General features: G+C 40.1%; 1 protein-coding gene across 2 annotated transcripts; it reads left to right on the forward strand.

Moving 5' to 3' along the window:
- The first annotated feature begins 240 nt into the window (after window positions 1–240).
- On the forward strand, window positions 241–23,759 carry AP1AR (adaptor related protein complex 1 associated regulatory protein). 2 transcript variants are annotated; one of them, XM_075420859.1, is made up of 10 exons: window positions 241–495; window positions 5,296–5,344; window positions 6,969–6,995; window positions 7,841–7,866; window positions 8,842–8,938; window positions 9,707–9,805; window positions 12,998–13,059; window positions 14,081–14,154; window positions 15,108–15,236; window positions 21,349–23,759. In XM_075420859.1, the coding sequence occupies exons 1-10, from the start codon at window positions 419–421 to the stop codon at window positions 21,612–21,614; spliced, it is 906 nt and encodes a 301-aa protein (XP_075276974.1). In that variant the 5' UTR covers window positions 241–418; the 3' UTR covers window positions 21,615–23,759. The 2 variants fall into 2 exon arrangements, with proteins under 2 accessions (XP_075276974.1, XP_075276975.1); XM_075420860.1 differs by lacking the exon at window positions 9,707–9,805.
- Window positions 23,760–25,251: the final 1,492 nt, after the last annotated feature.

Raw genomic sequence — 25,251 nt, forward strand, 5'->3', positions numbered from 1 at the left:
CATCCCGCCCGGGTCTCGCACAGGGCCCGCCCGGCCCCGCTCACCTTCCCGCCGCTCCCTCCCTTCGTCCGACATCGGCGAGGGAGGCCAACGCCGCTGCCGCCGGCCCCCGGGCGCGGACCCCCGCAGGCCCCGGCCCGGCGGGACACCCCCCCGCCCCGCCGCGCCCGGGAAGGGGCGGGCCGCCGGCGGGGGCGGTGCCGGCGCTCGGGGCATGCGGCGCCCGCCTCTGCGCAGCGGCCGCGGCCATGAGGGTGCCGGCGCGGAGCCTCCGCCCGCCGCCCGGCCCTTTGTTCCTCGGGGCCCGCGGGCGCTCTCCCTCCCCGCCCTCCTCCCGCCCCCGCGGCCCCTGATGGCAGGGGCGGCCTGAGCCCGCCCGCGGGGAGGAGGGGCCGCGGCCGCCGCTGCCCAGGATGCGATGGGGAACTGCTGGGCGCAGTGGTGCTGCGGGTTGCTCTTCCGGAGGGAAGCCGGCCGGCTCCAGCGAGGCGGAGGGTAAGCGGGCAGCGAGCGCGGCTACCCTGCTCCCCTCCCCGGGGCGGGGAGGTGCTGAGCCCGCCCGGCTCCGCCTCCGCCCCCCCCCCCAGCCCCGGCGTGAGGTGAGGAGAGGCGGCCGAGGCGGCGGGTCCCCGGCGGGTCGGGGGGTGAGGCGGGCCCCGGCCGCCCCCCGCAGCAGCAGCAGGGTCGGAGGCGGGAGGGAGGGGAAGGCGAACGGTGTCGGGAGGTGGCTGGGCTTCGTGCGGTTTGGGTGGCAATATGCTTCCAGGGATGGCTTAGGCGACTGTCTTATTCCTTGGCCCTCTCCCGAGGTTGTTTTTTCCAGAGGAAAAAGCTTAGAAAGGTTTTTCAGGTCAGTTGCCAAAATCTGCACAGGCCGCTGTGTTGGTGCAAAGGTGGAAGAGCGCCGTATTTCTCTGGAATAGCGTCTTGTGTTCTCCGTGAGTCGGAGGCCGAGGCTCCGTTGGGATGAGGGGTGACCGCTACAGAAGATCAGGAGCAGAATAATCCAAATAAACTTTCGTGTGTCTTGTGATGTGTAACTTGTGTTTTGTTCATGGACGAGCAGTGTACAAACGGGAAGGATATATCACGCGTGCAAGAACTTGGTTTCCTTCCATATGCGTACCAGTATTTGATCCTCACTTGCCACTGATTTTTGACTGATGTATTAGGACTGAAGTCGTTCTGGACAGATACGCTGAGCACTTCACAAGTTGCAGACTCGTAGTGTCGTGTTTCACATCAACTCTAGCAGGCATGGCTGGTGTTTTGCTTGTCCCGAAGACCTTTCAGGAATACTTTTCAGAGAAATGGGTGACAGACCAGGACAGCCTGTGTGTAGGATACCTGGTTGTGTTCTTGGTACTCTCTAGCCAAGGGTATGAGAACATCTGAAATGCCTGAAGTGTCTGCTCCTTCTACTATACTCTGAGGAGAAACAGGCGATAGTGAAAGGTTCTTGCTTCATAGGCTAATACCTTTTTTTTTTTTAGCAGTCAAGGGTAGTGACAATAAGTCTCCGGCAACGTGTTACTTACCCTGTAAATTACTGCTTTGGTTCTGGGGTCTCTTTGGTGTCCCGTCCCGTCCTCCCCCCCGACTACTTTTAACTGACTTCTGAGCACTGGATAGGAGACAGAGTCAAAAAAGGCACAAGATTGTCTTGGCTGGAACAGCAAATTCTAGTTACACAGTTGTCTCTGATCTTCCCCTCTGGTCTGAAGTGACCATTACCTGTATTTTTTTGTTTGGTTGTTTTTTTTTTCCCCTTGTAATCTTTTTTTTCTTGAATGTTTGCAATGCTGTTACCCGTTTGTGTATTGATTGGTGTTTGTGGTGTCATCTGTTCTAGTACTTGGTTTTGGTGCCTGTTCGATTCACAAAGCATCATTTGTTAGCTTCCTGCCACACCATCTCGTAGTCTCCAGCTGGTTTTCAGCAGACGGTTGCTGAAGTTACTGGCTTACTCGCCAAACTTTAACATGTGTTTTGGTGCCTTTCGTGTAACTACTGGCTTACTCCTTGCTTAGGTTTCAGAGTGGCAAATATGAATGCCGATGCACAGAATTATGAGAAATGCTATTCTCTTAAATGCAGGGAATTTATGAAGACATTTTTATGAGCATACTCTCAAAGGAGACGTTCTTTTGCCATGATGGCTTAGCGACTCATAGGTACATGGATTGCTTCTATTCGTGCAGTATCAGACTGGCCTTACCAGTGAAATAAATCTTGCTGTCTACTGTTGTCATGTTAAAACTGTTATGAACGTTTCTTCAGGTGTTGCATAGCCTGTAGTGCAAGTCTTAGAAAAATGAAACAGACTTTTCCAGCTGAAGGGGCTGCACCTGTCTGGATTGGCTTTGGAAGCCTGAACATCGAATATTGTGTACAGTGATCAGTTTAAGGGGAAAAAAGAAAAATCATCAGTGCTACCTCTTGCAGATAGATGGCTTATGTCTCAGATCGTCTTAGTTTTCTGGGTGTGCTGGTAGATTACAGAACAGTATTGGAGTGTTGAGCAAGTTGGGTATTTTCCTTCCACTGGGTGGTGGGAGGGGCAGGGAACTGTGTTAAAAAAACCCCAAGCTGTAAAATGTGACTTATAAATTTTGTAAGTTTGCAAGTTAGATTGTGCTGTTCCAGAAGTAGGCAAATCTGCAGAATTTGGTAGCAATGTGGCTTATCAAGTTAATTGTGATTATTTTAATCACTCAGACACCACCCTACCCCCCCCCCCCAACTAGTGTTTTGTTATTCTTAGATGCTCCAAGATTAAACTGTAAGAAATAAACTCGGAACTAAACTATACAGTTTTAATAAGCGTTTCAAATTCCTGAAAAATTATAAGTTGTGTTTGCTCTGAGTTGTGCTTAAAATCTTGGAAATTTATCTATGAATTGCTGCAACAATTTTGGAGATCACGTCGAGTGTGTGTAGAGGGAAATGAAACACCAAAACCTGCTTTAGTGTTAGTATAAGTTTAACCTGCTGTAAAAATACAAACTTTAAGTTGGTAACTTTTTATTGTTTTTTTTAGGGAGTGTCCTTATGCTTTGACTGAAATAGTTTTGCCTGAAGTACTACAAGCTGCAACTGTAGTTAGAAAGTAGGTTGTAGCTAATTTGTCACTATATTCGACTGTAAGTATTCCTATTTACTCCTAGAGGAGTGTTTAAAAGAAAGAAAAAAAAAAAAAGAAAGAGAAGAATAAATATGATTTGTCTCTAGGTTATTTGGTTAGTTTGGGAAGGGTTATCATGGAGCGAAATTGAAACAATTTTTGTCACTAGTGTGGAAAAAGTGTTTTTAACTCATGCCCTGGTTTTAATAGATAAAATGTTCCTTTTTAGTGACTCCCCCCCCCCCCCCCCCATAATCTATATAAATTGTTTGGGTTTTTTTTAAATAAAAGATGATAACATGACTTTGCATAAAAGAATAAGGCATATAGATGTATAGAGTGCTAAAAAGTTAGTCTCTTTAATAGCTTTAGATCTTTGAAGATTGATCTGACAGTCTCTATAGGTCCCATGGCCTTTTAGCCAAACTGTTTTCTCTAGTACCTATCAAACCTAAATATTTCTAAAGTCTCTTTTAGAAGATAATCAAACAGTAGAGCTTGAAGGAGAACAATAAAAGCTGTGAGCATTTTAATAGGCTACTATTTTATTTCATTTGAAGTGGTTATGTATGGGGGCGAAGTTGATGGGTCTTCCACTTCTGTCCCTTGCGACCTCAGCCTTGCATAGTGGCTCTGGGACTTACGATCTCAAACCCTGGCACAGAGTTAGGTCTGCTGTTACGGAGTCCCTGTTCACAAGTAGCAGAAAGTGTAGATCTTCCTTGAAGTGCCATTGCTGTTGGACTATTTGTAATTACATTTAGTGAACTTGCACTGTGTTGTCCTTGTTTTTTACAGGTTCACTGTTCATTTCTTGCGACTGATCTGACTGCAGCTCCTGTATTTGTAAAGTTGAGTGTAATTTCGTTAGCGCCTGGTGCTGTAAACCGGAATCATGCTTTTGTTAACAACATAGTCCTGAAACAATTTCCTGTAACAATTTTATTAAATTAGATTCTTAATAGTATTGGCTCCTGCACACCGAAATGTTACACAAAGGGGTAGCAGTGAAATTACTTGAAGCGTTCATGCCAGGTGTCCCAGGTATACTTGCAATATAGTGCATGAATTAAAGCGGCCTTTCACCTCCAGTCTCATAGCGATGAATCGACTGGAACCAGTTCTTTAGCGGCAGCTGTACACTGCGAGGTACTCTGCTGTGCAGGAGGAAAGGTTGACCAGGACTCTGCAGTGAAGTGAGTTGCACAACAAGTTGCCACAGGAGCCGTACCCTAACTGACTTCCAAAGAAAAAGAAGATGGAGATGAAATATAATATGAATAAAATAATTCAGGCTTTGGCTGGTGTGTTGCTTTCAGTATGGTAGATGTAGGTGTTGGTTACAAGTACAGAACAATCTTTGTGCAAGTACAGAAATGCCTGAGGCCCTGGGTTTATTCCTGATATCAGTCAGCACTTGCAACTGGAAACTCTTGTTTTTAAAATAGTTCGATGAAATGGATGTTGTACTGAAGCATCAGTGTACATTTGAATGTTCTTTTGGATGATAGCCAAACCTCTTTCACTGGGTAAAAAGGTATTCGGGTAACTTAATACGGTATTGGTTTTTATAGAGCACAGTGTTAAGATAGTTACATAGTCAAGGAGGAGATTGATTCTCTGTATAAAATTTGACTGTGAATAATTTTTTGTAGTTGAAAAGTATTGTCTTGATCTCTTTGTAGACATATTTCTACGAGGTTCAACCTGCTAGCCGTGCCAAGCTGTCAAAATAAAATGTATTGTTTAACACTGATGTTGCACAAGATGCTATGCTAGTAAGGAGCTGAGTGCCATGATGAGCATGTGTTTTCAGAAATTGCCTGGAATAATGTTTTTCAAGGAAAAAAATGTATTAAAGGTATTGCAGAACACGCTGAATGTCTGTAAATGTCAAGTCCAGCATCCTGATAAGTGATTTCTTCTCACCTGAAGGCGTTTGTCTTTTCTGCAGTTCTATAGAAGATGTTTACGTGCTTTTGACTCTTTCAGCTCTGGTAGCGATGCAGAGCACAGGCTAACAAGTAAATGTGTTTAATACATTAAGATTTTATGTTTGTCTTGGCTTTTAACATAGGCTAAGTAAATATATTTAAAATTATCGAGCTTGTTTTCCTTCTGCTGTGATTTAAAGACTATTCTGTAGTGTAACTGTAGACTTATTTTTCCAGATCAAAGTATTTTAGAACATGTTCAACAGGAGAACACTTCACTATAGAGGTGAGTGCTTACGTTTCTAGTGATTTAAAAAAAAAAAAGTGGAAAAAGCTGAATTCTAGCAGTGCCTTTAATACTTTTTGCAGTTTATGTACACTAAAATATTCTGGCTTATTCCAGACCAAATTGATGCTTCACTGGGTGGCAAGATAATGGTGCTTAGAGCACCTCAGAACATTAATGCATCATCTCCCTTTAATCTGTCATTTGGAAGGAAGAGAAGTATCTGTTGTGATTTGATACTCAGCACCAGAGCATTCTAAAGTCTGCCTATTACATCTTTCATCACTGCTGTGTTGGGAGTGATTTTTCTTTGCTGCAGGACATTTAGTTCTTCATTGCAGGATCATGAATCTGATTCTACAAGAAGCTAGAATCTGATGAGGTTACTTCAGTTAGTTGCATTGGTAGTCCACTTCGTTCACTACAGAGGTCCTTGCTTGGCCACCGAGTATCACCCCTTTTTGCCAAGGGTAGTGTAAGGTTAATTCGTGTAAGTTGAGATTCTCAGAATAACCTGGTTTACTTTCTCTGAGTGTTCCTTATGGTCTGAAAGTCCTAGACCTTTCAGATTGTGCCCATTAATGAGAATGATATTAATAACTGTAATTGCTGCTTTGGCTTTCAAGAAAGGTGGCAGGTGTATGTGGTGGGGGAAATCTGCTTTAGCACTCAAGTTCCAAGTGTGAAGGAGTGTTCCTGCAGCAGAAAAATTAAGCGAAAAGAAGGTTCTGTCCTCCTCCCAAATTGTTATTCATATTCTACTTCCAGCAGCTTGTTACTGCACAGAGTCTTGCTGTAGGTACTGACCTCCATATTGGCTACATGTAAGATTACTGTACTGAAAATAGTATGGAGAATTTCCATTTGCTTTATTTTTATGTGATAGTTGAGCTTGTGCTGGATGAGTACAAACTCATTTGTACTCATAGGATGCTTCGTGTGTTCTTGCCTGGCTTGGACTGTTTTTGGCTTCCTATCATTAAGTATTACATTGCCTTTATTGACCTTCAGTTTCTTCTGATTGACCTTTAGTTTCTTCTGTGCAAAGCTGGGAGGGGAGGAGTTGTTGCTTGTTTGTTTTTAGAATTATGGGTAGAAAGCAACTGTTTTCTGTAAATTAAATACATCTTCAAATACTTTTTGATAAGCATCACAGTTGCCTTGCAAGGTAGAGATTATATGCACTATACCCTTACTTCTTCTGCATTTTTAAATTGAGTGTGTGCTTTGGTGCAAGTCAGAGCAATACCATTCCTTCCACTGCTTGTATTATAATGCTTCAGATACACAGAATTATTAGCAATCTTATAAGCTAATGAGATTTCATTTTTATCAGGGCCCTCACAGAAGTTGTAGTGAAATACATGAATGTTTTTAATTTTGACTCTTCTTTAAGGAGAATGTAACATTTGAGAGAGGAAACATTGGTAAGAAGATAGGTCCTACTCTAGAAGTAATACTTTCTCTGAAAGTAGGGGCTTCCATAAATGGTATTACAGTCCCAGTGTTATCATTGGAGTAGTGTTTTTAGAAGACAGATTAAATATGTAATCATACTTGCTCTATGTGTTTAGGGACTTGTTATATTGATTTGTAAAGATTGTTCACTATTTTTTCTCTGCAGTTTGAGAATCTGGTGGAAAGTGATGAGGTAGGTACCTGGATCATAATGTGAAACCTGATAGTGCAATACACTTCCTTAAAAATGGTTCTGAGATCCGTATCTTCCTCCCACTTCATGCTATGTTGTGGCCTTAACTTGCAGGGTTTTTTTACTTAGAGTTTTCTTGCTCTAGGAATGTGTATTTAACACTTTGGGGGAGATGAAGTCCTAAGACAAGAGAAAGCTGGTTGGGGGGAGTATGGGAGGTAACCCTTTCAGGAAGAGAGCACTATGGACATTAGGCAGATAAAAAGAAAAGATGAAAAATAGTGGGGGGGAAAGGAGGGGAAAAAATTAAAAATACTTCAAGGAGAATTTGCTCCTGGTATAACTCCCATGTGAGACTCAGCAAATGCTCTCTGTCTGAGAACATAAGTGCACATGGGTTGCTTTGCTAAGCAAAGTTTTGAGTGCTCTGTCTTTACAATTGTGGGTAAACTGGCTGAATAGTACTTCAGAAAAATAGAAGTTGGCCTTAAAGCTTCACTCTTATAAATTTAATACAGCTTGATAATGGGTGGGGCACACACCACATTTTCAATACCCTGCACATGAGGACTAATAGTTTGTTTCCTGAAATACACCACCAGAATATTTATTTTCAGTGGGAAGTATTTGTTTGTTTTACTTAGTCAGCCACTTCAGTTGATTGCATAACAAGATTTTTTTTTTTAATTCCAAATTAAAACAGGGGATTCCCCCCTAATTGTAAAACCAATATATGAGAGAAACTATGATTTCATATTGTGTTTTTTTCCCCATCTTAAAATTGATTGATTGATGGGATTCTCAAAAAGGCAGACTTTTTTTTTTTTCTTTCTGTTGTTTAACAGGGAGAAAGCCCAGGAAGCAGCCACAGGTAAGACTTTGAGATTCAGAACCTTTCCTTCCACCTACTCTCCCACTGTAACTGTTAAATTTTTCAGAGTTCCTGTCAAAACCCTTTCTGTCTTTTTAGTTGTCAGATACATGGAAAGAATACATGCTGAACAAATCTTAATGCTTACCCGCATCAAATTATAATGCATCATGCAAAAACTATGCAAGACAGTTAAAACACTATGTTGCAAAGACAATCTTTATTCTTGTTCCCAGGTTCTGCATTTAAAGTTACACGGGTGTTAATGCTACAACTCTAGTGAATTTTTTTGTGAGCATGTTAATATTTATGTAAGCCTTAGAAACTTAAGAGGTCTGCTCTGTAGGAAACATATGAAGGGACCGAAGTGTATGCTTTGGTTGTCTCATTCTATATGTTTTATATTATTGAAGTTTGATAGTTCCCAAAATGTTGTTCCCTGTCAATGGTCAGTGAATCTTGTAATTATTATAATGCTTTTGCGGTCTTGTTTGTTAGATACATAGAAGTAGACATAAATTAGGCAACAGATGATAAGGGAACAATTTACATTAGGCGACCAAACCAAGTAAGCAAAAAAGTGATATTTGCACTGCAAAATTCGTAGAATTGTAGAATGGTTTGTGTTGGAAGGGATGTTAAAGATCATCTAGTTCCAGCCCCCCAAGCCATTCTATTCCCATGGAATATTAACCATTCTAGTCCAGTAGTTCTGCTAGCAAACAATGTTTTGAAAACTTGCTTTCTATGAAGATTAAAAAAATGCTTTGTAAGAGTAAGGGGAGACAGCACTGTCCTGAGTAAACTGGAATTTGGGAACTCTGTTCTCAGGAGGACCCGGCCAGAAGTACAGCTTGTTGAATTTGCATTAAAGGACCAGTGAAGAAAGACTATATGGATATGTTTAAGTGCAACTTAGGGTTGTCATGTCTAAATAATAGATAGAGTCTTTTTATGTTTCTCCCATGTTCTTAGACCTCTGACTGAGGAAGAAATTGCTGACTTGAAAGACAGACATTATGACTCCATTGCTGAAAAGCAGAGAGTTGTTGATATGAAACTTCAGTCAGAGGTAAGCAGTTACAATGACTAGTATGGTATGGATAGTTTTTCTTTTAAAGTAAAGATCAACTATGAACACAAGGAGGTTCCATTTGCAGAACAAAACAATTGGGTTTTGTTCATCAGTTGTTATTTTTTAGTGTACAAGATACATAGAGATTGCTGCGCAACTTAGTTTGCATCAGAGATTGCTTCTTTTTAATAGCCTCTTAACTGAAAAATTGAATGAAAAGCCTGGCTGTCTGAGATCTGTTAAATGTGAACTGGTTGTTTTTTTTTATGAAGGGCAAAATGTGGAGTATACTTGATTCAGCTTTTCTTGTGCTCATTTAATTTTTCCAGAGCTTTTTGCAAGGAAAAAACCCCGTAATTTGTCATTTTGTTTTAGGGTGTTGCAACAATTAATGTAATATGGTGTGAAACACAATGTAGAAGTCAAGAATGATTTTTTAATAAAGTACCAATGAAATATGCAACTGAAAAGATTTAGGTCTTTCACGGAGCAGTTTATAAGACCATGCAACCTGCATTTACAGCAATTCACTAGCAATGATATTCATTCAATAGGGTAATGTTTAGTTATCTAAATTTCTTGGGTTGTTTGGTGGGGGGGAAGCTGTTAGATTCAGTTAATGAAGAAAAATGTTTTACCTATAGTCAATTTTATTTTATTTTTGTTTTCTAGTAGTTCTTTTGTTTTATTGAACTTATGGCTTTATTCATAGCAAGATAGATAGGTTCTGCTTTTGTTAACCATTATTATTTTGTTCATATACAGTTAGCCTTACAAGAGGAGAAGTTAAGAATAGAAGAGGAGGCTTTATATGCTGCACAACGTGAAGCAGCCAGGGCAGCAAAGCAGAAAAAGCTCTTGGAGGTGAGGGGAAAAAGACCCCAACATGTATCAGAGCTTCTGTTCTGTTTCTATGTATGCAGACTTTCCTAATACTCTTTACGTCTCAGGAAATGTAATGAGGAAATTACTTTGGCTTGTAAATTCCAGTAGAGAAAGAAATACACCATTTGAAAGTACAGCTGAAAATGATCAGAATTGTTTGAAAAAGCTTACGATGCTGAGTATAGATTTTTGAATGAGATGTATGATTTTAATCTATAATTAGCTTAACAGACTTTACATTAAAGATCAGTAACTTCTATATAATGTAAAGTGATCTGTGATGGTTTTTGAGTAAAAAAAAAAAAAGACAAAGACCTGAAATTAAGCACACATTATGGCATCATTTCAACATGTAAAATGCACTTTATATATTTGTGGACTTAATTGTTCCTTATCTCTGTGATTTGTGTTATCATGAAGATACGTGTTTCCAAGTCATCTGAATTTACTGTTGACCCTGCTTTGAGCAGGAGGTTGGACTAGATGACCTCCTGAGGTCCCTTCCAACCTGAGTTGTTCTATCACTTTGTGATTTGTATGTGTAGTAGCCAAAGTCTAGTAATGACTTAACAATAGTCTTTTTTTAATGTATCCATGCCTGCTTTCAGATGTCTGCTGTCCATGCTTTTTGAGCTTGGTCAAGCAAAACAAAAGCCACGTTATGTTTTCCTGCTTTTTTGAAAACAGATGCTATTCTGTATCCCGACATCACTTATTACTGACAGTTTTCATGTTGCAGTTCAGAGTTACATATTATCAGTGCATTTAATGTTTTTGCCATCTTAAGAAGCTATGAAAGTATGTGTTCTCACACAAACTTCAGGTTGCCAGAAATGCGTATGTTAAAAAGAATGTTTTCCCTTTCAGTGTCTGTTCATCTGTGCTGGGTGTGGCTGCAGTTGTACAGTGTTTAAGCAAACAGTCCTCTAGGCATGTGATGTGTTCAATTAGAAGTCAATTTTCAAAAGTTCAGATTTAGACGAATTGGAAAAGTCTGAAATCTATAACATGTATAGGAGAGATCTTTAGCCCTAGCGTATTGTCTATATTCAAAAGAGAGTAAATTTTAAATTGTTATTTCCAGACTTATAGCGATGACTGAATTTTCATCTAATATTTATGTTGCTAAGTATAGGTCTCATTTCACATTCCTCTGTCTATCCCCTTGGCAGTTGGTCTGGGAGGGTTAATTGTTTCATTGTTTCTGACCTTTTTTGCCTGCTTTTTTTTTTTTTTAACACTTTTGGTCTATATAAAGTCAGAAAAAGTAGATTGTTTTATGGCTTTAACTGGTTTTTTTTTTTGTAGAATTTCTGTGCAAGCAATGCTATTTTTTTCGTCTTTCAGTATATTTAATATGCACCTCTTTCAGTCAGGGCCTAAGACAGAATGCATTACAGAGATTTTAATTTCCTCCTCTTGTAAAATTAGCACCACTTATCTCCTTTAAAAACAATCCCCCCAAACCCCATAAGGATTATAAGAAGGATTTCTCAGGAAGCATTTTTGTATAGATAAGCATCAAGCATTTAACCTTTCTAAAACTAGAAGCCATTTCTGAATACATAACTCATCTCTTTGCTGTTTGTGGGCAGAAGTCTTCCAAGTGAGAAAATGGCTTTTTCATTGGAAGTATGGCATCCCTTTCAAACTAATTTGGCTTGCTGATGTTGCCCTACTAAATGTCAGGGTTTGCAACAGCAGAGGCTTTTAATATATGTGTACCTTGGAACTTACAGTGCTAGGTATTTGTATGTGACGTGGCAAAACGGGTAGATAATTTAAATTGGATATTATGCAGATATATGAATTTTAAAAGAAAATTGCTGTGTATGTCAGTAATTGATTTTTTCAGGCTTTTTAACTGTGTTGGTGCCAAATTCCCATCTCTTTCTCCCTGTGTACTTGAAGTCTTCTTACCTGTAATCACCATTATGTGATATTTCTACTTCTCCTACACTTCCCATTTCATTCCTGGTTTCAGTCTGCTTATTCTGAACCTTACTGAAATACCCCAGATGGAAAATGTGCCAAGAAATGAATCCATCATTGTCTTAGAATTGAAAAATACTAGCTGATCCAATGCAGCTACCTCACAAGACTATTTACCCAGCAAAGAGCAATTCTTAGATGAAGTTAAGTTGATGTTAAAAATTCTGGTTTATTTATCCCTACTTTTCTTTTGCAGGGACAGATCCATTAAGGCTGAGAATAGATATTTCAGAAAATACAGTAGCTAGACACGTCAGACTTTTGTCTGTAAAACTAGCTCGTGCATTTTTATCTTAGTTTTTGTCATAATCGGTGAACAATTACTGCTTCGTAACTCTTTGACCTTTAATCTCATAGTTGATGTGCCCAGTTTTTATGCTCTCTTTTCAAGGCAGGGAAAAGAAGCTTGAGACAACTTAAGTTGTTTAAACCCTAAAACTTAAGTGGAACCCTACTTCCGTGACATCTGTTGTTCCTCTTGTAACTACAGAATAAGCGCATTTATGGCTTGTCTTGCATTTTTCATTCTGTTTTTTGCCTGGTGATACCATGAAAGCTTTCTACCTTAAGAGTATAGAGATATTAATAGTTTTGGCCCAGCAAGGCAACAAAGCTTTTATTGGTATAAGTGATACAGCCAACCAGAGGAGATGGCAGTGCTGCTGCGTACAGGGATAATAGGACCTGTGGGAAATATTTCTTTTTAAATGGTAGGCTGACTGTTCTTGCATACAGAGCAAAACATATCAAACATAACCCAGGTGTTAGTTGCACGTTGAAAATACCCGTGGCTTGGGAAGAGAAGACAACAGAGAGGAGGACAGATGCAGTTATGAATGAGAAGATGTTCGCATGTTTCTAGACAAATGGATGCTTTTTTTTTGGTGCATGAACTAGGTTAAAATGTTGAGAGCTCTATTCACAAACCTGCCTTCTTTTAAAATGAGAGATTTCTGAGATTAAAAACAATACTGCTTGCATGTAGTGGTCCATTCAGTATCATGAAATTTGATCTTTATTTGAACGAAAGTTGGTCTTTTCGTGAGTTGTACTTGGACTGCTCCAAGGACCAGAATGCTCCTTCTAATGTGGCAGTTAAAGGAATGCTTACTGTGTTGCAGAGTATATTACACTGAGTGATTACATTCAGCTTTTTCAACAATTTACTTCTTTCAATAGCAACATAGACAGCAAAGGATAACACAGAGAGCGCACGCTGTTAATAATGGAGAATATCAGAGGTAAGCTAAAAAATTGTATTAGTGATAATTGAGAACCAAGACTGTTTTTACTCCTATTCCTCATCTGCCCCTCACCAAAAAAAAAAAAAAAAACCACACGTTTTTCAAACTGTATATACAGGAGCATTTCTAAGTCAGAGTTGTTTTCATTCATTGCAGTTTTCTTCACACTGAATAGTTACTGAATGCAAGATGGTTACCATTCATCTGCAGAATTAGGGGGCAGATTGGGTTTCACGCTATGGTTTTCACTGTAGCTACTAGACTGATGCATACAAAATTGAACCTACTCCCAGCTACTAATATATACACACACACAAAATCTAGTGTTTTATATTAAAAAGGTGTTTATATCTAAAATCTCAGCTAATATAAAAACACTTTTATTGTTCAGAACTTTGTTTGAAATTTCCAATAAAAATACACACTAATCAAGTGGGGAATTGAACGGTTTATATAGTCTGCCTGTTTCTTCATTAATATTATTCCTTTAAAACCCCCCAACCCCCTAGAAAAAGCCCCACATAAATTTACTGTGGAACCTCTAAAATCAAACACCTATTTTTGAATAGAATACAAGGGAGATAGGAGGGATTTTCAGTTAGGGAAGTATGGTTAGAAAAGGGGCCATGAGAACTGAGGTTTTATGGCATGAGTAGGAACTAGCCACATTTTGGAAACAAAGGACTGCAGCAGCAGGATTTGAATTCATTAGTTAAAAAAGAGATTGAAAATTAAGGAGGCATTATCTAACATGACAAAGGATGAGAGGGGCAGAGTTGTTCTGTGACAAGTTAATTCACTTTGAAAATACTGCTGAAAATTGAGGAGAAGGTCAGACTAGGAGAGGATGTGATCAGTAGGAATGGACAGGCATTTTGTAGATCATCTTATAAAGATTTTAGTTAGAGGTTTGTGTGCTTTGTAGCATAGAACTGGGGGGCCATGTGGATTAATATATCTTTTCTAGCATCCTTAGAGGTTTATACAGCTGAAAACAGTATGTGCATTATTCTTACAGCTCTGTGGCAGAGGAAGATCTTGATGCTTTCTTAAGGAATACAAAATTCCAGTATGAAGCTTTTCGAAGTAGTAGTAAGTCTTCCTTTTCTTATGCAGTCCTTAAATGTTAAATGACTCTGAGGAGCACAGAGTAATATTTCTTTTTCTAGATAAATGTAATTTATTTATATTTTTGTATAAACACATACATGTAAAATGTGTATACATATATCTGTATTAAAAAAACTGATAGAAACTTCTTTTCCTCTCTAATCCTTGATGCTTGAAGTGTTCAAAAACCACAGCATGTACAACTTGTGCTACAGCCATTCCAGTTCTCGAAAGCAAGTTCTGTAAGCAAACAAGTCCTGTGCATGGATTGTATTTTACTGAGGCTTTCTAGCCATCTTTGTGACGGCAACGTGAATGCAGTGAGCTTCTCCTGTAAAATTTAACTGTCTATTAAATATGCAAATGCGTGTGTATAGCTTTTTTTAACCATCTCTTAGCACTATAATTAGAATTATACTAATGGTTAATTTTTTTGTAAAGAAGAACATGAGAGGATTTGGCTGCCTATATTTAAAAATTCCACTAACAATTTAGAGGAAGATAAATTCATAAATTTATATACATAAGTTTGATGACAATATGTGATAATCACTAAGAAGTTGGAGAACTTATAATAGTTCTTGGGAAACACTGCTTGTAGTTTAGTTTGGGAGAGGGTTGTTTTTTGGGTTGTGTGTTTGTTGTTTGTTTTTTTTTTGGCAAATCTTCACAGAAGTCCAGCTTACAACTTAATAAATTCCTCTTTAGGTCTAATTAGACAATATTGCTAAATGTCCTCCTGTAATATGTTAATGACGTTGACTCTTAAAAACTACTGTGTACTCTTTGAAGTGATGGATGAAGTGCTTTTTCAAATGTTCCTGAGGTTTAAAGGCCACAAAGCACAACAAAAACTTTATTTGAAAGTTTAGTTTTGCATATTGAACCTCACATTCAAGAATGTTTATCAATTAAAAATACATTTGTCTATATAGGACTTTCATCTGATGCTACAGTGCTGACACCCAACACAGAGAGTAGTTGTGACTTAATGACCAAAACAAAATCGACGAGTGGAAACGATGACAGCACTTCATTAGATTTAGAGTGGGAAGATGAAGAAGGTATTTATTCTGCCATTCAGTTTCATTCTAAACTTACAAGTTAAAAATGTTGACAGTTTTGGTAATGCAGGTTGGCGGGGACGAGATAGCAGAGAGAAGTCCCAAGGCCATCAAAAGGGACTTCAGAGCACTGGGGCGACTGGTTGAGGGATCAGGGGCACAGGTGGTGTTTTCCTCCATCCCATCAGTGGCAGGGAACAGCACTGAAAGGGGCAGGAAAACTCACCTGATTAACAAATGGCTCAGGGACTGGTGCCATCGGTCAAATTTTGGCTTCTTTGATCATGGGGAGGTGTACACAGCACCGGGCCTGCTGGCAACAAGTGGATCGCAGCTGTCTCAAAGGGGAAAAAGGATTCTTGGCCACGAGCTGGCGGGGCTCATTGAGAGGCCTTTAAACTAGGTGACATGGATTGAGAACTGGCTGAATGGCAGAACTCAGAGGGTTGTCATCAGCGGCGCTGAGTCTAGTTGGAGGCCTGTAACTAGTGGTGTCCCCCAGGACTCAGTACTGGGCCCAGTCTTCTTCAACTTCTTCATCAATGACCTGGATGAAGAGTTAGAATGTACCCTCAGCAAGTTTGCTGATGACACCAAACTGGGAGGTGTGGTAGATAACACCAGAAGGCTGTGCTGCCATTCAGGGAGACCTGGACAGGCTGGAAAGTTGGGCAGAGAGGAACCTGATGAGGTTCAACACAGGCAAATGCAGGGTCCTGTACCTGGGGAGGAACAACCCCATGCATCAGTACAGGCTCAGGGCAGACCTGCTGGAGAGCGGTTCTGTGGAGAGGGACCTGGGTGTCCTAGTGGACGACAGGTTGACCATGAGCCAGCAGTGTGCCCTGGCTGCCAAGAAGGCCAATGGGATCCTGGGGTGCATTAGGAGGAGTGTGGCCAGTAGGTGGAGGGAGGTTCTCCTTCCCCTCTACACTGCCCTAGTGAGGCCTCATCTGGAGTACTGTGTCCAGTTCTGGGCTCCCCAGTTCAAGAAAGATGAGGAGCTACTGGAGAGAGTCCAGCGGAGGGCTATGAGGATGGTGAGGGGACTGGAACATCTCTCCTACGAGGAGAGGCTGAGGGAGCTGGGCTTGTTCAGCCTGAAGAAGAGAAGGCTGAGAAGGGACCTTATAAATGCTTATAAATATCTGAAGGGTGGGTGTCAGGAGGATGGGGTCAGACTCTTTTCAGTGGTGCCCAGCAACAGGACAAGGGGCAACAGGCACAAACTGAGGCATAGGAAGTTCCATCTGAACATGAGGAAGAACTTCTTCCCTCTGAGGTTGACGGAGCACTGGAACAGGCTGCCCAGGGAGGCTGTGGAGTCTCCTCTGGAGATATTCAAGGCCCGCCTGGACGCGGTCCTGTGCAGCCTGCTGTAGGTGACCCTGCTTTGGCAGGAGGGTTGGACTAGATGACCCACAGAGGTCCCTTCCAACTCCTACCATTCTGTGATTCTGTGATTCTGTTTTAACTATGTTCATTGTAAATTTGTTGCTTTCAAAAGGGAAGGTGATTTAAAAGTAATTCTGATAGAATTTCTGTCAAGTGTGTAATGATTAAATGGTAAATTACTTTTACCTAGAAAATTGCTTATTTTGATAAATGTGGTTATCTGTCAAATTAATTAATTTCTTTGGATCCTTTAGTAAATGTCTTTTCCTGCATTTTGTGGAACTGACATGTAAACTCGGAACAAAACTAATGGTAAAGAAACGGTGCCCTCTTGTGAGCCAGTAGCAGAAGGAACAGCTCATGTTCTTTGTTTTAAATATGGAAGTTGGTCAGGAGTCTCTGACTGAAGGATTTCAGGAAGCATTGTTTTTTTCTAAACCCGAATTAATTTCATTGTAACTCTTACTGGAAACTTAGGTTTGCATTCCAGGTGAGTATCCCAACTATCCTAATTGCTGCTGCTGGTTTTTGTAGATACTTTCTGTTCTCTTTAGTAAAACTGCAAAAGCTCTTGTCTTTGTTTCAAAGTTAATCAAAAATTGAGACCTTGACTCTTGAAAAGCTCACCAAAAGTAAGCTAGGATTTCTTTTAGCCAATGCATAGCAGATTTTTTTTTTCTTTAATAGACTGTGTTTTTACAATCTGTGTGTATTTTACATGTTCAGCACTAAAATGTCTAGTTCAGAAACCTGTTCTGAAAGATACAACTTTCACAGATTACTCAGAAATACCCACCATCTTTTTTTTTTTAGCTAGTGTGTGCTAGTGTGTGCAAGAGTTATTAGCATATTTACATTGAGGGTAATTAGCACCAGTGCAGAAACAGTGTTCTGAGAACTCTGTATTCAACACTGTGCTTAAGAAATGGGAAAGTTGCATTCTTTGCTGTTTTACAGCTTGAGTTGTCCTCTCACTCTTATGTGTTAGCTTAGTATAATGTTTTTCTAAATAACTATTGAAAACCTGATGAGAACAAGATTCATTCAGTCTTTACCAGGCATACCTGCATGCAAAATTATCTTGTTCATTTGACTGGTTGAGGGTCTTGTTGCATACAGGCTTGTATTATCCTTGTTGTTGGGAAATTCTGTATATAGAATCATAGGATTGTTTAGGTTGGAGGAGACCCTCAAGATCATTGAATCTAACCATTAACCGAACACTGTCAATTCCACTACTAAACCATGTCCTTAAGCTCCACATCTACATGTCTTTTAAATACCTCCAGGGGTAGTGACTCCACCACTTCCCTGGGCAGCCTGTTCCAGTGCTTTACAACTCTTACAGTGAAGAAATTTTTCCTCATGTCCAATCTAAACCTCCTTGGTGAAACTTGAGGCTATTTCCTCTCATCCTATCGCTAGTTTCTTGGGAGAAGAGACCAACATCTGCCCCGCTACAACCACCTTTCAGGGAGTTACAGAGAGCGATGAGGTCTCCCCTCAGCCTCCTCTTCTCCAGACTAAACAACCCCAGTTCCCTCAGTCACTCCTCATAAGACTTGTTCTCCAGATCATTCACCATCCTTGTTGCCCTTCTCTGGACACACTTTAGCACCTCAATGTCCTTGTAGTGAGGGGCCCAAAACTGAACACAGTATTCGAGGTGCGGCCTCACCAGTGCCAAGTACAAGGGCACAATCACTTCCCTACTCCTGCAGGCCACACTATTCCTGACACAAGCCAGGATGCCATTGGCCTTCTTGGCCACCTGGGCACACTGCCAGCTTATACTCAGCTGGCTGTCGACCAGCACCCCCAGGTCCTTTTCTGCCAGGCAGCTTTCCAGCCACTCTTCCCCACGCCTGTAGCGTTGCATGGGCTTGTTGTGACCCAAGTGCAGGACCTGGCATTTGGCCTTGTTGAACCTCATACAGTTGGCCTCGTCCCATCAATCCAGCCTGTCCAGATCCCTCTGCAGAGCCATCCTACCCTCAAGCAGATCAACACTCCCACCCAACTTGGTGTCATCTGGAAATTTACTGAGGGAGCACTCAAACCCCTTGTCCAGATCGTTGATAAAGATGTTAAACAAGACAGGACCTAATAATGAGCCCTGAGGAACACCACTCATGACCGGCCGCCAGCTGGATTTAACTCCATTCACCACAGCTCTCTGGTCTTGGCCATCTGGCTAGTGTTTTTACTCAGCCAGCAAAGTGTACATGCATCCAAGCCATGAACAGCTAGTTTCTCCAGGAGGATGCTGTGGGAAACAGTGTCAAAGGCTTTGCTGAAGCTTAGGTAGACAACATTCACAGCCTTTCCCTCAGCAACTGAGGGGGTCACCTTGTCATAGAAGGAGAGCAGGTTAGTCAAGCAGGACTTGCATTTCATAAACCCATGCTGACTGGGCCTGATGCCCTGGTTGTCCTGTGTGTGCTGCGTGATGGCACGCAAGATGATCAGCTCCATAATCTTCCCTGGCACTGAGGGCAGACTGACAGGCTTGTAGTTCCCGGGATCCTCCTCCCAGTCCTTCTTGTAAATGGGCATCACATTAATGAACTTCCAGTCATCTGGGAACTCCCCAGTTAGCCAGGACTGCTGACAGATGATGGAAAGTGGCTATATATAGAACTAACAATCTGTGATGTTTGTTATTCATTGTTTCCCTTATCACTGTCACATTGACTTAGCTGTAAGAATTCATCTGGTTTTGAGGTACTAAATAGTAAGTGTTGAGAAGTGCCAAAACCTGCCTGAAAACAGAGAACAAAATTACTGCATGGTTCCATTTCTGATTCTTACTAACCTGTGCTCTACGAAGGGAACAATTTAAGAGTTGGCCGTTGTGACAGCAGTGCATCTCTTCTCCCTAGTAACCTCAAATCTTGAGCAGAAGAAAGGGTAAGATCACCTATGGAACACTGCTTGTGCTTGAGAATATAACTTTTCATGTTTGTAAAGGAAGGAACGTGGTCATTTGAAGGAAGTACTAGTCAATATTGCAAGGGCTTTGAGTAGTTTTTAGCACATTCTTGGTAGATCTGGCCCAGCTTAAGTGTAAGAAAACCTTCTCCCTGAAGGGTTTGACTGTTTGCTTGGGGTAAGAGGTTTAGTTACTGTACGTGCTGTCAATGTCTACCGTGGAGACTGAAGAACTCCAAAAAATAAGTGTATACACACTTATTTAGCAGGGGTTTAGCCATCTGGGATATTAATTTATGGTCTAGTCACACATTTTTACTATTAGTAGACAAAGTTTTATGGGGCATGAACACAAATTATAGAAGAACCAGTGTTTTGAAAGGGTATTAGCCTTTTTTTTTTTTTTTTTTAAAACCCGCAACTAAGAATAGTAACAAAAGATGAAACTGCTTGACTGAAAACTTGCCAGATGAGGAGGTTCTTAACAGGAAATGTCTAGATCCTGAACTAGGCATGAGTGTGCACTACTAATGGTAGTGTATAATCATTGTGTAATGGCAGTACTGAAACAGGATTGTGGCTTGGAACTGTCTGAGTACAGCAGATGCATAGTTTGTGCCCTGCAATGGTACAGTTTACAAAGAGTATTGTACAGAAAGACAAAGGGTGTGAGGAGAAAATGGAAGTGGTGACTGTCCTGGTTTAAACACAGATTTTTTTGATACAGTGATTCTGTTTTCATTCTTTGGTGTCACGTACCGATAACAGACAAGGAACTTGCAGTACTAATGGTGTATTGGTGTTTTTGGGAGTGTATCTTGAGATGGACAACAGCTTCCGTGAGCCATTTGTACCAAAGGAATAATTAAGTTGAACATAGCTATGTTTTGAAAGACCCATGAAATATTAACGTAAAATGTAGCATTTGAGTCTGATGAAGGGAAAAGTTTACCTCTAAGATATTTTTTTCCTGTGGCTTCCCTCTGCCCTCTGAGATTTGTGTGTTTCACTTGCAACATGAAACTTTTTAATTGTAATTAATTAGTTAGCTAGTTACTCCAAATTTAAAAGGGGAGTTTATTTAGGAATGTACAAGGAGTCCAGTGAATAAGAAGAGTATCGTAAATCCTCCTCTTTTTCCTTTCCAGTAGTGTGGGAGGGTTTTGATACTCCACGAGAAAGTATAGAATTACTGACAAAATAAGTAGCATCTCTGGTGTCTTTGTGCAGTTTTCTGAGCAATGTTCTGCCTTATTTTGTGTGAAATTAAATATACCTTTTCAGACAAACTGAAGACCTTTTCTAGACAAATGCACCCACTATCTATCTAAATTTTAGCTGCTGTTTTAAAATGTTTCACATGATGATTTTTCATCTGTTTGTCAGTAAGTTACAGGAGTATTATGGGATTCCCCAGACATTTAGCTTTTCTGGAAATGGCACAGTACCAAAAATCTTCTACTATTTACCTGCCCGTGATGTGGGGTAGCAGGCTGCGTATACAGGAGAAAAATTAAACACTGTCAGTGAGTTGTTTCAGTATGTTGTCTGTCTTCCTTAGAACTCTGTAAAACAATGTCACTGGCTGTTCTGCTCATTTGGGTCAAAACTGACTGCAGACTATGCATTTAAAGTGAAAACATGTCCAGAAAAAAACACGGGAGTGAAATTACCAGAGTCTGGATCTCTAAGGGATTCTTGTTCTTTCTTCTGATGTTCTAACGCAAATGTAAAGGTGCTTTCCTCAAAAGTATGTCTGTCTTATAAACATGTCTTAAAATTGCAGGCATGAATAGAATGATTCCAATGAGAGAGCGCTCTAAAACGGAAGAAGATATACTCCGGGCAGCACTGAAATTTAATAGCAAGAAGACAGGAAGTAATCCAGCTTCAGCCTCTGACGATTCTAATGGATTGGAATGGGAGAATGACTTTGTTAGCGCTGAAATGGATGATAATGGCAATTCAGAATATGCTGGATTTGTAAATCCTGTATTAGATTTGTCTGCATCAGATGTAAGGATATCTGATTCTGATCATCAAGACAGATAGTGAAACTGCGTGGCCCTTGTTCATGACCAAATGTTGAAAAGTGAAATAGAATGTACAAACCCAACTTGCTCTTTTTATAACATGGTTCCCTTTTTCTTATAAATTGATCAGCAAGGAATGGGAATGACTTGCTATCTGAATTAATTCAGAATTAAGTGCAATTTTATCATCTACCTTCTAAACTTTTATGAAAACTGGGATGATTCTATTGTGTATATGTCTGGATATCTGGGTTTAATATAAAATTATCTGCACTAATTTAAGCTTCATAGCTTGACACATATGTATTTTAACTAGCTTTTTTTCTGGATGTTGTTTCTACTGATTTTGTTTTTAAAATTAATCATTGGCCTAACATTTATCTGAGAAACAGTCTTATATAATTTATCTAATACTTGAATGTAGAAAATTAATTTTTTTAATTTCCAATATGTGCTATTTGACTTGTTCTTTAGCTATTTAGAGGGTGTACTTAGCCAGCTGCAGAACAAATTTCACACATGGTAAATTGCAGTTTTTCCTCATCGAGCTTATAGTCTTCCTAGCCTTGTGTTGTCCTATTTCCTCTTATTTTATTACTTTATGGTATGCACAGTTAACCTCAATAAACATAGTATAAATCATCAGATTAGGTAAGGTACTGTCTTGTGTAATATGCCAGACTTAGTGTGTGCTAGATAGAAAAACAACTATAAAAATTCCTTCTGCGTCAAACTGGAAATTTTAACCAGTATCTAGTGGAGAACTGGGAGGACCAAAGTCTTGATTTCCCCAACCCCCAAACAGACCAACATCCGTTACTACATGGTCCTTCAAATTCTTTAGTTGTGGAAAACTTAAAATTCAGCTCGACTGCAACAGTTACTGAAAAGGAGCATTCTCTAGGCAAACTGGGGAGGGATGATTGCTCTGCTGCTGGGGTGGGAAGAACAAGAACCTAAAGACTGAATTCCTTTATCTGCATTTTAAAAAGAAAGAAAAAAAAGTTCAAGTTACAATACAGCATATTTAAGTGCTCTAGCTTTCCTGTGCCTCTAAACTGGGTAGTTAATACTGCTAATACGAACTGAAATTCAAGGAGGTGTTCAGTTACTCCAAATCCAGTGTAATGTATTGTGTGGTCTCCCCTGATACTTAATGTAAGTTATACTTCTAAAAAAAATGAAAAAGCTCACTGAAGAGAACAGGCAAAACACTTGTAGATCTTAAGCTTTCCCCAAAGTTTCAGTAAAGTCTCTACTCTACTGTTACTTTGTGTAGCTGTCTTGTTTTTCCCTGAAAAAAGGGGGACAGGGTGTAACTGCACCACTGTGGAGTAAAAGCAACGCGCTGTGTTAAGTAGTAAATCCGCATCATCATCAGAACTGAATTTTTCAGTGAAAGCTGGGTCACTGTTTTAGATCATCTGAGCCTATACATAATATTAGGGTCACTGCAGTGTGGTCCTTCTCATGATAACTTGAACAAAAATACTGCACACTTGGATTCAATATGTACAAATATCAACACTAATGAACGAATAAATCTTGTTGCTAACATTTCATGTCTTAATTTAAATTGTAGCTATGTCACTGAAAATATTTTAATGTAATTATCTGCATTTGCAATGCCTGTAATAAGCTTTAAAAATTTGTACACATCAAATGTATATTTTTGGTTTGGCATAAGCTACTACTGTGCAACTTCTCTTTGAACATTTATTTGTATAATATATTCCTATGGAAACGAAGGCAACTTTCTCAACATGTAAATAACACGTTTTTTACCTGCTGAAACTGTAACTTACGCTGCAGCAGTCACTTACTTTTCTTGATCAGTGAACATGAGGTTAACTTGTCCTGACCATGCTTTGAGGAAGTAAACTAGCTGATAGTCCTGCTTGTAGAATGAACAGGCACTTAGAAAAAGGAAGCTGACTCCAGCTGAAGGCTTTTTTCTGTGATGGGCATGTTCTGTAGCCATGGTTAACAGCATTTTCAGAGTTCAGTGCACCACGCTGAGTGACTTAAGAAATTGTGGTCAGTATTTGTGGAAATCTAAGAAACTGAAAGATTGTACAAATAGCTCATGTGAAACAATTCAATGGTACTGTAACCTGCATATCTGTACAAATTTAAAAGTCATTAAAATTTTCATTCAGTCTTATATTTGGCAATGTTTTACCTGTTGCTGGTTTTGTGGATGCCATGTTGTGCATAGCGAGAGCAGTGTGTGAAGATCAATTATTAAAATGTTACCCAGAATTACCTATGCGTCAGCTAACTGAGGAAGGTTGTAACAAATCATGAGCTGTGTCTTTACTGAATTCCACAGCATCCCTCCTTGATACCTGTTGCTTTGGAAAGGAAGGTCTAACAAGCTGCGATAACAGAGGACTTGAACTTGGGAGTGTGGAGCCCGTTTTCTATCAGAAACGAGCGGCTGTACCCTTGTACTTCATTGGTAAGATAACCTTTGTGCAATGCAAGCAGCTTCTCTGTCTTCATGTCTGTCTGAGCTAGTGCACCATTTGAGTGGACTTAGCTGATTCTGCCTGTGTGTAGGAAATACAGTGTTTTTAATAGGAAATGACTACTTTTAATTCCAGGGAAGTGTTTTACTAAGTTGTTCATCTTCTGGTTATATGTATGGTTCTATGCTAAAGTGGGGGCATTATTGAATGTAAAATCACTTGACGTTGACTGTTTAGTCAGTCTGTTCAGAGTTACTTGGTTAAGCATAAAATTGGTCTTTCAGCATTATCTTTTAGTATTCCATGATTGTGAATACTAAGACAGCTGAGCCAAGCAAAAACTTACAAAAAAAATACTAGCTGCCTTTGTGTGTGTAGTGTTTCTCACACTTCAGTTAGCAGTATATGACTAATGGTGGCCTTGGGATGGGGGGAGACGGAAGTGGAATCTGTTTCTGGTGAACAAAGTATGTTCTGGTATGGCTATACCGAAACAACTCTTCTCCTTTTCCAGTCTAACTTGTGCTGGTCAAATCAACACAGTGATAGGATCCTCCTAGGAGAGGGTTAATTTTTTAGGGCATATTTTGGGGTTGATTCTTAGCCCAAGTAAATATAGTTATAGAAGTGATTAGGGTTTGGAAACCATTAAATTGCTGAGGTTGGTTTTTTTTCTATTCCCAAGGTTTTCTCCTGGTTCCTGGAGATGTGCCTAAGGAATGCTCCGCTCTAGATCTGTGGATGCCTGTAGAGCCCCTTTCTACAGAGTGAATACAAAGTCTGCTGAGACACGGCACTGTGAACTCTGCAGACCAGATGGAAGATTTTTCTCAGATAAGTACTGTTTGTAGATGCTTCTGTTTATTGCACTTGAAAATCTGGGATTGTGGGTGTTGCTTTTTCTTTAGATACGCTTTAGCCCAGAAAGTGTAAGCAATTAATATGATCAGTGCCATAGGTTGATGTCCTATGTGACAGGGCCAGCAAACAGAAATTGGGTAACAGTACTGCTTAGTGGTAGTATTAGCAACCTGGGTTTTAAGCCCAAAGCAGTACAAAACAAGAACTTGCATGTCATCCATAATAATTTCAGAGCACTAATAGGAAGAGCTGTATACTGGGAATGCAAAACTAACACTCCCTCCTCCCTCACACATGAGCCAAATCAGTGAATGTAAAAATCCC

Source organism: Opisthocomus hoazin, chromosome 5 (assembly GCF_030867145.1).
Source record: "Opisthocomus hoazin isolate bOpiHoa1 chromosome 5, bOpiHoa1.hap1, whole genome shotgun sequence".
NCBI classification, from domain to species: Eukaryota; Metazoa; Chordata; class Aves; order Opisthocomiformes; family Opisthocomidae; genus Opisthocomus; species Opisthocomus hoazin.